General features: G+C 41.9%; 1 protein-coding gene across 1 annotated transcript in view; it reads right to left on the bottom strand.

Annotated features, from left to right (window-relative positions):
* The window catches only part of LOC306715476 (interleukin-1 receptor accessory protein-like 1), a gene marked incomplete at both ends in the record, with an annotated part of 185,217 nt that extends 174,306 nt beyond the window's left edge, over positions 1–10,911 (bottom strand). Inside the window, one exon of the mRNA XM_079185867.1 lies at positions 10,830–10,911. Within this exon, the coding sequence (XP_079041993.1) occupies positions 10,830–10,911 (82 nt within the window). The remainder of the gene's footprint in view (positions 1–10,829) is intronic.
* Between the last annotated feature and the right edge of the window lie 1,695 nt (positions 10,912–12,606).

Consider the following 12,606-nt stretch of genomic DNA (forward strand, 5'->3'; position numbering starts at 1 on the left):
AAGTGTTTTTGATGTCTGATGATATACGGGGAGAAACTTCCATGAGAGGTTGAGCGGAGCAGAAACAGTTTAATTACCCTCTGGCAAGATCACACGCACAACACAAGCAAAGGTTGCGGAGAGATGAGAACATTTTTAATCCTGTTTCGGAGGGTGCGATTGTGAGAGAATGTGCTGAGAACGCAGAAACACTTGGGATTGTGAGGTCGCGGTGTGCCGCGTTGCTTGGCTACTGGCAGCACACAGAGATACAACGCCTACTTACATCTGTAGTGCCTCTCAGTTAGCAGGAGATGCTAATAGAGACTTGATGCTCTTTGGAGGCTGCTGCCTCCACACTGTCACAATGAAGGCAAAATCAACAGCACTAGTCTTGTTTTGACTGAGGCTCCTTCTGTAATGACAGGCCTTCCCTTGACATGTCGCCTCTCTTTTTAACTCCACTTTGCAGCTGTAAGAATGAGGCATTAGAAGCAAACTTTGTCGCATCTTCAGGAGTGAAATCTGCCATGTTCTCAATCCATCTGATTTATGTTTCACAGGTTAATAGAATCTAGTCGTTTTTGAAGGCTGCCGGGGCTGTAAAAGCATTTCATTGCTGTTTGACCCACAGCTGAGAACTTTCCACATTTACAGGGCTGCCACTCTGTGTCATATAAAAAGAAATCAATGAAAGACACTTCTTGTAAATTACAGATGATGATGCCCCCTCATGCATGACTGAGAAACACACACTCCTAATGCAGCTCCTCTGTAAATATGTGTGTTTCATGAACGCAGAGGAGCCGTGGGGGAGGCAGTGCAACGCCATGCCGCCCTGTGATTGGCTGATAAGAGACCAGAGAGAGTCTTCTCCCTGGGAGAAGCCTTGGAGATGACAGTGGAACTTAATTAATATGTAGAATTTATTGATCATTGCACTAGAGGGAAATCAACTGCCACCTTCTACTATTTTTTGGACCTTGGAGGATTGTAAATTAGGGGTCCTAAATATTTCAACCAAGCGCCACATCAAACGCAAGCAATAAACATGGCAGGGAAATATGTGATGGAACTTCACTGTAAATCATGCCAAATGAAATTACAAGGCATGCATACAGGGAATACTTGAGCTGAATCCGAGTGGATTTTTAAAAGCAAATTTGGTGAGTCTTAATTAAAGTAGTATTTCCCTCCCTAAACAATAGGTAATTTGGCTTTGGATAAAAATGGCGTACTTTCCTTTGGAGGGAATACCAGGCGATTCCTGGCTAATTATAATAAAAATGCTAAGTAGTAGGATCTGAATGGGACCTGCCTGTATCTTCTGAACAGTGGTGAGAAAAGCAGCCAGGGCCTGGAGAATAGAGTCAGCCTGGTTTGTTTCCAGAACTCCTGCAGTGCGTCAGTCTCCTGCAACCAACAAAAGCGTACTCCTCGGCAAGCGAGCTTACATCCTTTCTCCCTTGCAAAAAGAAAAGGGAAAACTGAAAAGCCCCAAACTTGGCAGGACTCCCTTGAGACCTGTAAGGATTCACTGTGCCTCTGCTTGTTGCAGAAATAGGTTGATTGTGCTTTGACCAATCCCAGTTTGACTAAAAAAAGAATAAAAAAGAAAAACGAAAGGAAAGAAAATGTACAAAGAGAACAAGAGAGTAGTGTTTTTTGTTCTTAGCTGTCAATGAGCGACAGGGAGACTGTGAACAGGGAATGAACACAGTAAGAAAGGATGTGTTCAAACTTTCCAATAAAGGAGCATTGAAAAAGGCCACACGCTGAGTGGCTGGCTGACGCGAGAGAGCTTGACAGCCTCATCAAATGCTACGTTGTTGGGAGGCTTCCTGCATTCACCAAACTTCACCTCTCAAGTGACCACAGGCTCATTGTGCGGTGAAGGCTAATTAAAAATCCCAATTCGTGCGCTTTCTTTCAGAATGGCGACACTGAAGGCAGGAAAAGGCCACAAACTTCCCATCCAGTGACATTATCCGTCATCTGAATTATGTCCACTCTAGTTCTAACACGCAAATAATTGGTTTACGGGGGCTTTTGGGGGGATATAAAATGACTCTTCTACAGTGGTGTTCATGTGAAATGGCACACAGACCCGGTAACATCTGTGTCTGGATACATTATCTGGAAAATAATGTCTGATCATGTGGCCTTTTACCTTGTATTTTAAAACATGGTGCGTCTCAGGTCAAGGGGAGCAATGCAGGAAAGTCTAGAGGGACTGCTATGACATGCAACGTGAGGGTCATGTGACAGAGACAGTCGGAAGAACCCATTGGCTTCTTTTAGCTTTTAGGCTTGCTACCTCGACTGACTTAACTATACTGTAAGAAGTTAATCAGAGGCCAAAGCTTGCTAGCAGTAATGCAATCTCAGCTAGCCCTACTGGTCACATGACCCTTGTCTGAGAGGCTGTGTTTTGCTTTTTGACAGGCAGTTTCATATACTAGGTATTAGGTGACCTCTTCACATGCTTTTTCATAAGGTGTTCCCGATTCAAATAAGATATCTCGACCCATTACACATTAGTACCAAATATAAATGTTGTCTTTGACCAGTCTAAGTCTGTTGGTTTGTATAAAAGCTTCAGTCTTCTTTCATGACATAAAGAAGGCGTGTGGACTGTGAGGGTAACTCTAGGTTTGTGGATGAACTTACTGTATTGCTGTATTACTGTATTGAACAGGTGTCTATAATCCCCATCCCTGCTCAGCACTAGAAATCTCCTCTCCATTGATGTACTTATCTTTCATCCCATCGCCTCACCAATTACAAATCCTCCTTCTCTATATGTTTATTTATGTGTGTGTTGTCATGGAAACAATACAGCACATAGTAACTATAACGGGCGGAAATAAGATGAAAATCTCATCTTTTGTCCCAAGCCATCAATCGAGAGAAATGATTCCTGAGTATAGCTATAAGTCCTTGGTTATACAATGCATTCTGTTGAACACAGATGGCTAAACAGCTAATTTATGCTCTTTATAATGGAGGAAAAATACATTTATAGTGTCATATAAAAGTAAATCTGTGTTTTGTGTAATTCTGCATACAGCAATGGTTCACAGACATGCTTTTTATGCTTTAGGCTGGTTATGTTCTCAGAATCATAGAACTATGAATTGAAAAGCAGCATGTGAAGCATGAAGCCAAGTTGGAAAATGACAAGAGACAGTGTTGCCATGCAAATCAATGAACTTCCCTCAGAAATCAAACTTAACTGAGTTGCATCAGTCCAAAACAAAGTTAGCGCTGCAATCAATAGAAAACGAATGTACTCTGAGAGTCGCAACACTGGAAATAAAAATAATCGAATGTCTCGGAGATTGCCGAGGCTGAAACGAGTGGAAATCAAATTTACAGTTGGTCTGATTTTTGAATACTCGTCTTTTCTAACAGGAGGAGGGTCAGCTCAAGATAGACCTTTTATCAGGGAAGGATAGGAGCTATCTTTTTGTCCAATCTTCCTCCAGTCAACAGCTGCAGGAGTGTAATTTATAGGCCAAGCGTCTCCAGCATACATATTAGGAGGGGTAGTATTTTCAAATTAGATCTGCAAACAGCTGCAGCAAAAAGGCGTTCTTACATGAATGAAACAGGTGAGGTTATTGGTAAAACAGGCTCTTAGCTTAAACCAGTCAAAATCGAATGATGATGACGATAATGATTATAGAACTAGGAATTAGTGTATTGCTTTAATTATTCAGGGAGACACCTATCGGACTCCCCAGTGATCCCGTCTGGCCTCCAGGAGAAAGTCGCCAATCGATTGCAGCAATAACTATCATGTTCTATGCGCAGGAGGTGCAACATAAAGACAGGCGAGGTGACAGAGAGACCAGCAGGGCCATTTAATGTGAGGGACCGTTTTAATTTGAGAGAGGAGCTAAAAAGAGCAAACTGCCATCTCGATTGTGACAAAAGAAATGACGTACATGAACATAACTACGTAAGAAGTGTGCTAAGATTGCTAGATATACAGACGGATGCATACAGGCGAAGAGTGACGCAGAATGAGGGGGAGTACCCACATGGATTAATCATGCAGTGCAGCCCCAGGTTAAAATGTGTGGTATTTTTGGGCACAGTCCCATCGACGCCTCCAGGACATTTGCATAGTTCTGAGAGACGACTGCTTCATTTCCCCCCGTCGCTCAGCTTGGTGAGAGGCAAGCATGCAAGAGGAATTAAAATCATTTCTGGGACCATTACTGTTTCTGTCCAAATTGCCCTAACCTCATTACAAATAAGACTTATTTACTTTTCATTTACACTGTTCGTCTTTCTTTTTTTTCTTGAGAGAGAGATTTACTCCCCCTAAAGTCCTCTTCCTTAAACCTGAGAGCCAGATTTTCTTAAATTAAGCAGTGGCCGGCCTTCTCCATGTTTAAATCCTCTTTCGGACTAAAGCTCATTATCATCCACACATTTAATCTCTCAAATTGGTACCAAACGCCCCAGCTGTTAAAGTGGGCTGTATAATTTGCAAAGGGAGCCTGAAATGAACATATTATCTTTCAGAGAGAAATATTAAACTGTAGATAATGCAGCGTATTGTATTCAAAGTTGAATGCCTGCAGACATTTCAGGTTCCAAGACCGTGTACATATAGAGGAAAACACATGAAGGTGCTCAAAGCATTTGTATACATTTCACATCTTCACCCTTTAGTTTTCAGCTCCGAGGATAAGACTGATCCATTTTATAGCCTTTAAAAACCTTTGGCCAAAGGATTAGACATTCAGTCTGTTAAAAAACTGAAACAAAAGGGGGTAAATCAAATGTAAAAGTACAACATTATGTGTTTGGTTGCATCCCTGTCCTAAGTAGATATATGTTTTCTAATGGTGACTTCTCAAACAGAGAGCATTAAAAACAAATGATGGAAAAGGAACAAGAAAAACATCTACAACAATTCATTTTTGCACATTTTAGGATGCTACAGAATCAATAAAAATGCTATCAAGAACATGCTAACCTACACTAAAATAAGTTTGGGGACTGCTTGAGGTCTGCTTGATTGGCATGTGTCTGACCCCATTAGCTCCACCCACACTTACCCCTCATTTCCCCAGTAAACCCAAATCCAATCAGCCCATAGACTTGGTACGCCTATGGGTGACATTTTTCTAAAGCTGATGCCTTAAACCCAAATAAATAAAAATAGCTGTAATCGGATACGTCTTTGATCCACACACAGACGTACTGACAGCCCACTTGAGATTTAAACACCTCAACCTACAGCTACACAGCGCATCTTCACTGAGCTGCAGCCCTTCACATCCTTTCCCTGGCATTTTTCTCAATTGCTGTGGTGTTGTAACATTATTACAGGTCAGGAAACGGGCCACGGAGAGACTATCCCGCTCATAAATCAGGTGATTGGTCGTCATCCATCTCACACAGAGGACTGTGGCACGTGTCCCCAACCTGGAACACATATTCATAGTAACCCCCGATGTCCAGAGGCATATATCTGGCACACTTGTTGAGCGCGCTCTCTCTCTCTCTCTCTCTCTCTCTCTCTCTCTCTCTCTCTCTCTCTCTCTCTCTCTCTCTCTCTCTCTCTCTCTCTCTCTCTCTCTCTCTCTCTCTCTCTCTCTCTCTCTCTCTCTCTCTCTCTCTCTCTCTCTCTCTCTCTCTCTCTCTCTCTCTCTCTCTCTCTCTCTCTCTCTCTCTCTCTCTCTCTCTCTCAGCAGCGGGAGGGAAAACAACTATGTGGCAAGCCATTTCATTTCTAATATCATGTGTGTGATCAATCTCCCCTGCAATGAACGGGCGGTGTAGTGGAGGCAATCATTCTCCGTTTGTGGCAGGTATGTGGTATTGACCGAGGGAAGATGAACCGCAGGCCTCTCAATGTGTGTGTGTAGGTGTGTGTGTGTGTGTGTGTGTGTGTGTGTGTGTGTGTGTGTGTGTGTGTGTGTGTGTGTGTGTGTGACAGAGAGGGAGGGAGAGGAGAGCTTGGATTTCAGCTTCCAGTTTTCAATACCCGCTTAAATTTCTTGGATTTGTTTCGGAAACATTTTTTGAACGTCATTTTGGGCCGTTACATCACAAGCAGTAACTACTGACAACCTCAAGTGGTGTGTAGTGCATCTGATCTGATTGCATTTAGAATTATTTGACATTCAGTAGTTTTCCTTCGTAAGAAAATAACATAGTGCCCCTTCCCTCCCTCAAAGTTCTTGCTGATCTCCCTGCCATATTTAACGTCCTTAAATATCAATTACAAAGTCAAATGGCTTGCCATAATTGAATTTGTGCAGTGCACTGACGTCCCCTGTTACGAATCACTGTCTTGTCCAATTAAGAGATGCCTTATTATTGGCCAAATTGCGAGTAGCCCCATTACTGTGGGGGGAAGATTCTATCCTTTAACTGACATATTAATGCTGACATCCTCCCAGCCTTGTGCGTTGCTATGGGTGTGAAGACTGTAAATTGAACCGACTGTCAGGATGTCCTTGATTCTTCCTCCTACAAGAGCGAAAAGTCTGGGAAGAGGGTGAAAAATATATGTTGTGGACCTACTGTAGCGGCAGTAGATAAATACACGTTGAGAGACGGATGATGAGCGGCTGCTCTCTAATGGGAACCAAGGTCTTGTTTCAGTGGCGGGTTATATTTACAGCTCCTCTTCATCAGAGTGACATGCCGGGCCCTCGGACCATCCTTAATAGACACTAGAAGCCAAGACGGGATGCTGTTTTCTATTTCGGAATGGGAACACATGCTATTTACATATGCATGGATAACAGAATGATGCATGTACTGGGAGTGAGTGTTATGGGCAATGCATTGCTGGAACTACTGGGAGACTGTGGAACGGTAAGCATCATTTGTCTGGGGACTCGTCAATGTCTGGTGAAGGAATGGGGACTAATGAGTGCACAGCAGAGGGAAGGAGAGAGGCTAAATCTGTCTCAATCAATGTCAAGGAATATGATTGTGAATCCACAACTGTCATCAGTGTTCACATGAGGAACCCGAGTTAACAGTTTGGTTAAGGGCTGACTTTTAGGGAATGTTAAATAGAAAGGTTTCCAGCACTGCAGCAAGAAAACTTTAAATGCTGAGGCAACCAATTGGTTGAACAAAAAGCTGAAAAGTGTTTTGTTTTTTTAAAACAACAAAAAAAAACGACAAGCGATTGTTCAGAATAAACTGAGCTATTGTCCCCGCAGTGTCCACAGGGGTAAATGGTTGGAGACCGACTGTGACGCCGTCCCTGGTTTGCCTCATTAGAAATCAACCATGAACAATAAAAACTCTTGACAGCCCATTTTAGAGTGGTTTCATAACTGCTGTGTTGATCTGGGACACAAAACACAATATTTCAGTTTTTCTTACAAATCAGATGAACGGTAAAATACATCAGACTTGGACTCAGAGGAAATTCACTGAACATAGTTGCCGTTTTGGCCAAACCAAAGAAAGCTCAGATGTTGGCCTTGCGTTTCCTGTGACAAAAAGTCAACAGACGTGCTGCAAAAACACTTGTCAGCAGTAAATCTCTTGGGAAAAGAGGGACTCTTGATGCCTGGGAAGTACAGGAAGCTGCATGGAGTATGTGAATACCAAAGATAACGGGCATAGCAGAGTTCACGACGTAATGCAGATGAATAGTGATGCTACTACAGAGTTTAGGAAATGCTCTGTTTAATGGTTTGTGCGATGCGTGTGCATGCCCTATTTTATTCTATCCTGTATTCAGGTCCTCTAAAAGTCCTCCTTAGTACCCTACGAAGCTCTTTCTCACTCTGATTGTATCCGTGTTCGGAGGTGAGAAAAAGAATAAATACATATGTATTACTTCAGAGTGCCAAAAGTGAGACCTTACATGAACTCTCAAGTTCTATTTCATATCAAATTAAACGCAGCTGTGTAGTGCACAGAAAGATGATTCGGCTCTTTTAGTGTAGCAAGTAACCAAACGGAGTCTTTCAGGATTTCTCACACGTCTATCGTATAGTATGGCACAAGTGGCCAACAAGGGAGCTGATTCTGTGTTTAAGGCAATAACAGCAACTGAGAACATCTTTAAATAACCAAGAGTAGCAAGTGCAACACAAATAGAAAAACAAAGCTGGTCTTTGTCCATGGATTACTCAAATCCAGAAAGAGATACAGTATAACTCACTTTTGATTGTTCAGATTGAACAAACAGATTTCCTTATCACTCGTTTTGCTAACCAGCTAGTTCTTAGCCAAGTACATTCATACGACTATACGGACACTGATTTACAAGCAGCTGGGATAACAAGTCCCTGCTCTAAATAAACCATGATACTATGTTCTGTTTTTTGGATTTATGGATGCATGTAGTGACATTATTCTGCACAAACAGCAATAATAGTAAAACAAAAATACATACAGTGCTGTTACAACATTGTACAACAGAAGACAATCCCTTAGAAACGGGTAGCAAAGAGATTATGCCTACATCCATTTGTCCGAATGTGATCATAAACACGAACAACAGCCTCAATAAACCAAAATGCAATGCAGCCACAAGAAGCTCTATTCACGATGCATGTCTTCAATACAAAATATCTGCTGGAATGACTTGTACATCGTGGATTCAACATCACCGACTGATAGTATACAACAATGTAAGAGCATTCAAGAGTGGGCTTTTTACTTCAACATCTGACTTGATGTGCTGTTTTAAGCAGAAATATACATAATTATTCTGTTCGCCCAACCATTCAGGCCATATCAGCATTCTAACAAAGAGGAGCCACAGCAGAGGACAAATGGATACGTTCTCCTACTTATGCATGCTGAGGATTAGTATGGCAGATATGCATTGTATGTTTTTGCACTGTTCCACCCAGACTACAAATGCAGACAAAGCATTACTCAAAGATGTGTGTTTTGAATTTAATCATCTGCAGATAATAGCAGTGCACATGCAGCACTGTGCAGGGGGTTCTGGAGTTGATGTGTTTGTGTTTGTGTGTTTGTGTGTTTGTGTGAGCCCAGTTAGAGGGAAAGCAAGTGCGATAGTGGATTCATTGTTCCTGAGGGAGTCAATCAAGCCATTTAGTTACTTTTAATGGGCCGACACTTCCAGGTTTGATTGTCTACACTGAATTTCTTTTAACAAAGGTACGAATGAAAAACTATACATATTTACAGTCTGGAGCAGCTCACTTTGTCTCATTAGAAATTAAATTAGTGATTTGTTTGATCCCAACACTATCCTGAGGAAACTGTGGGTAAAAAAGCAAAAAGCTTTTTGCTTTAAATGGAATCATTGTGACAGTATTTTGCTCCGATAGGGGAAATAAACATTTCAAATAAAACCTGTACAGCAGCATGACCCAACCAAAGCTTAGAGTGTGAAACATTGTTAGATCCTGCATAAGGAGGCCTTTCACAGTGGACAGCACATATACAGTAAGTAGTCCCAGTTGATCAAAGGAAGCTATACTGCAAGAGATGTTTTAAGTGCGAGTCTGATGTTATCAAATATGACTAAATGAAATAGAAAAGTTTTATCTCATTAACAAAGGAAACCTAAACCCTCAAAAACGGTTCTTTAGAAATATACCTGATATGAGACCAGGATATTCACCTTCTCGCCCCCGCTGTTTCTTTCCATTCCATAAAAATGAAAGCAATGCAATTTCAAAGTGGCTTTCATTGCCCAGAATCCCGTTTACAATGGTGCTCTGACTCACAACCAGCATGGCTTCTAATACAGCCATACAAGCTGAAAGAGAAGGAACAAAGGACGGAGGTCTAGCTCGGATGGGGTGTTCATTTATCAGCGGACACGATTCAAATCCTTGCCCCAGGCAATGGCTCGTGAAGCATCCGATGAGATAGCCCGTAGGGACTTCTGCTGGAAACGCAGAAAACCCTTTGATGAGCCTTTGGCCATTCCTGCACCTGTGTCTAATATGCATGGTTAAAAACCCAGACGCAAGCAGCCTCTGGATAGAAGCCCCCCCCCCCCCCCCCAAAGAAAATGAATAAATAGAAAGACTGCAAAACAAAAGATGTCCCATGCCAATGCTGATTGTCCCCTTTCCCCCTGATAGAAAGTAATAACGAGAGTCTCGGGCTATTAGTGCCAAGACAAAGTAAATACTTGGATATAACTCTAAAGGCCACAGCTGCATCCTTCGAGGCACAGTGCCTCATGGATCCAAAAAGCAAAAGCTATTGGTTTGCTTCCTCTCTGCAATACTACTGAACTGAGTTGCGTTCATTGCATCTACTGGCTATGTTTGGTTGTCAAAGGAAACACATATTTAAAGAAAACAAAGCTAAGACCAGAGTGTTATTAACTCCAGTCTGCACTGTTACAAATCTGATTCAAGCTGCAGATAATGAAGACGGACGTTATGAATGGTGAATCGTTCGCACTAGCAGACGATCTGAGTAGTTCATGTGATCTCTCACTATGTATCAAGAAGTATGTTGAACTTGCAAACCCTTCAAGGATGAACAAGCCTGTGTTCTTATTATTGTCTACAAAAAATAAGAAAACCACATTATACCATGCGACTGATCTGCAAAGATCAACAATGAAATATGCCACCATCATTCTCAGAACTTCAGATTGATCGGAGTGTTTGTGGACTTCAAAATAAAGCTGTCAAAAGACAAGACAGCACAAGACATGTGATCCCCACGCTGTTGACTGAAACGTGATTTGTGCTTTCAGACCAAAAGAAGAGCATTAAAGTCTTAACAGGGCCAAGGATTCAAACATGTTTCAATGAATGTAGCTGTAGCTGGTAATGTATGGGACACCGCAAGTGTCATTAGAACAAAAAGGAAGGCAGATACAATAGCAGTGGTAAAAACACAGGACTTACCTGAGCCTCTCTTCGACACCACTTTCAGGCAATGGACCACAACGGCATGAAGCAGGATCAGAAGAGGAATGGGAGCTTTCATTTTTTACCAGTCCTACAGGGAAACAAAAGCTGGATTTATTATTCTGTACTGAGACAGACTGTGAATACACTAATAATCCATCCAAAACATAAAAAAAAGAAGAGATAATGATTTTGGCAGGAGATGCTCGATCAAAGCTCAAAAATAAAAAAAAAATTAAAAAAACTGCAAGTGAGCCAATAATTACAGAACTTTTACAAGACCTAAGGTCAGCTGGAGAAAATCCAACAAGCCAATGTGCAAATTCTGTTCCCCATAGTGTTTGTCTGCCTCTGCTATATTTATACCAGTGGCTCTTAAGGGAGCTACTGTATAATCAGGGGGAGGCTGCTGGTGATACAAATGTCAAGATGCATCTCTATCAAGACCAACCTGGCTTTGCAGCTTTGTCATCTATACACAAACACTAATCCTACTTTTCTCCAAACTAACATGACATAATCAGGTCCCCACTTCGATCATATCTCTGTGAACATGCAGCGCTTGATACACTCAAGATTCATTTTGGTCTCATTGGATCACATTGAATCCAATATAAAATAGGACTAGCATAAACTTCATTTAAGTTTTAGTCACAGTTTAGCCAGATTTTACTCATCAGTAAAACGCTCATTAGACCACCGTGTAACTATAGAATTATTTTTGTTTGGTTACTGGTTCATCTCCTTGCTACAGGCAAAAATGCAATCTGCTGCAGCTCAACAAGATGTCTATGTAGGCTACATGGGCGCTTCCATTGGCATTTCAGTCACGACAAAGATGCTTCACATAGATTCCACAAAGCTGCATCAGAAAGCCTTTGAGGGGAAACCCTGAAAAGCCACAATAACCCTTGAGAGACTCACAGTGGCATTCAAAACTGGCCAGTGGCCAAAGATGGCGACATTGCTGCGTTCACCTCGTCAAAGGGGCCCATTGTCGTCAGCCCAAGCTTTCTGCAACCAATGCCACCTCAGAAAAGCTAAACGCCACCACACAAAAATCTTATCTTTTTAATTCCTTTTCCACGTTGGGCGCCAGTCTGCAACATGAGCACAAAAGCTGTGGTTCTTTGGTTTCAACACAGTGGAAACGACTGAATCCAGTTCTGCTCAGTATTCCTCCAGCTCACAGTGACATCCTGGACTGGTAGACAATGAAGCAAGCACTTACTATCCCTGAAAAGGTTAACATGCTCTTGCGATGCAGCTAATTAATTTTTTTGTTGATACCAACTATACTGATGAGTGAATACAATAATTCATGTTCTGTTGGGTACACTGATCATACATTATGCCTGCACGTGTGCAGAGAGCAAGACTTGTGGATTATGGGATTAAATATATTAAAGAATCACACATGAAAACATGACATAGTGCTTTGCGTTAAGCTCGTGTGCAGCCGTTGAAAGGAAAATGGCTCCGGAAGTAAGTTTCAAAAAGCCGTTTCAGAGGACACTGATCTCAGTCTAAGTTCTCCCAAAACTGTTAGTTGATTTTTTAAATGAAGCTCTAGCGTAAGTTCAGACGGGAAGACTATACTCTCGCATGCCTAAACCCGTAGTTTATTTCTCATACATCTGCCAATCACTCCTCATGCAGGCACACTCATTATTTCCTTGCTGTCATTGTTTGAGGCTGTCAATCATGATATCAGCTGTCTAGATCAGCTGGTCTCTCTATCCAATAGCACGACACAAGGACATCGTTAGCCTTC

The sequence above is a fragment of the Pholis gunnellus genome (assembly GCF_910591455.1).
Source record: "Pholis gunnellus genome assembly, chromosome: 24".
NCBI lineage: Eukaryota > Metazoa > Chordata > Actinopteri > Perciformes > Pholidae > Pholis > Pholis gunnellus.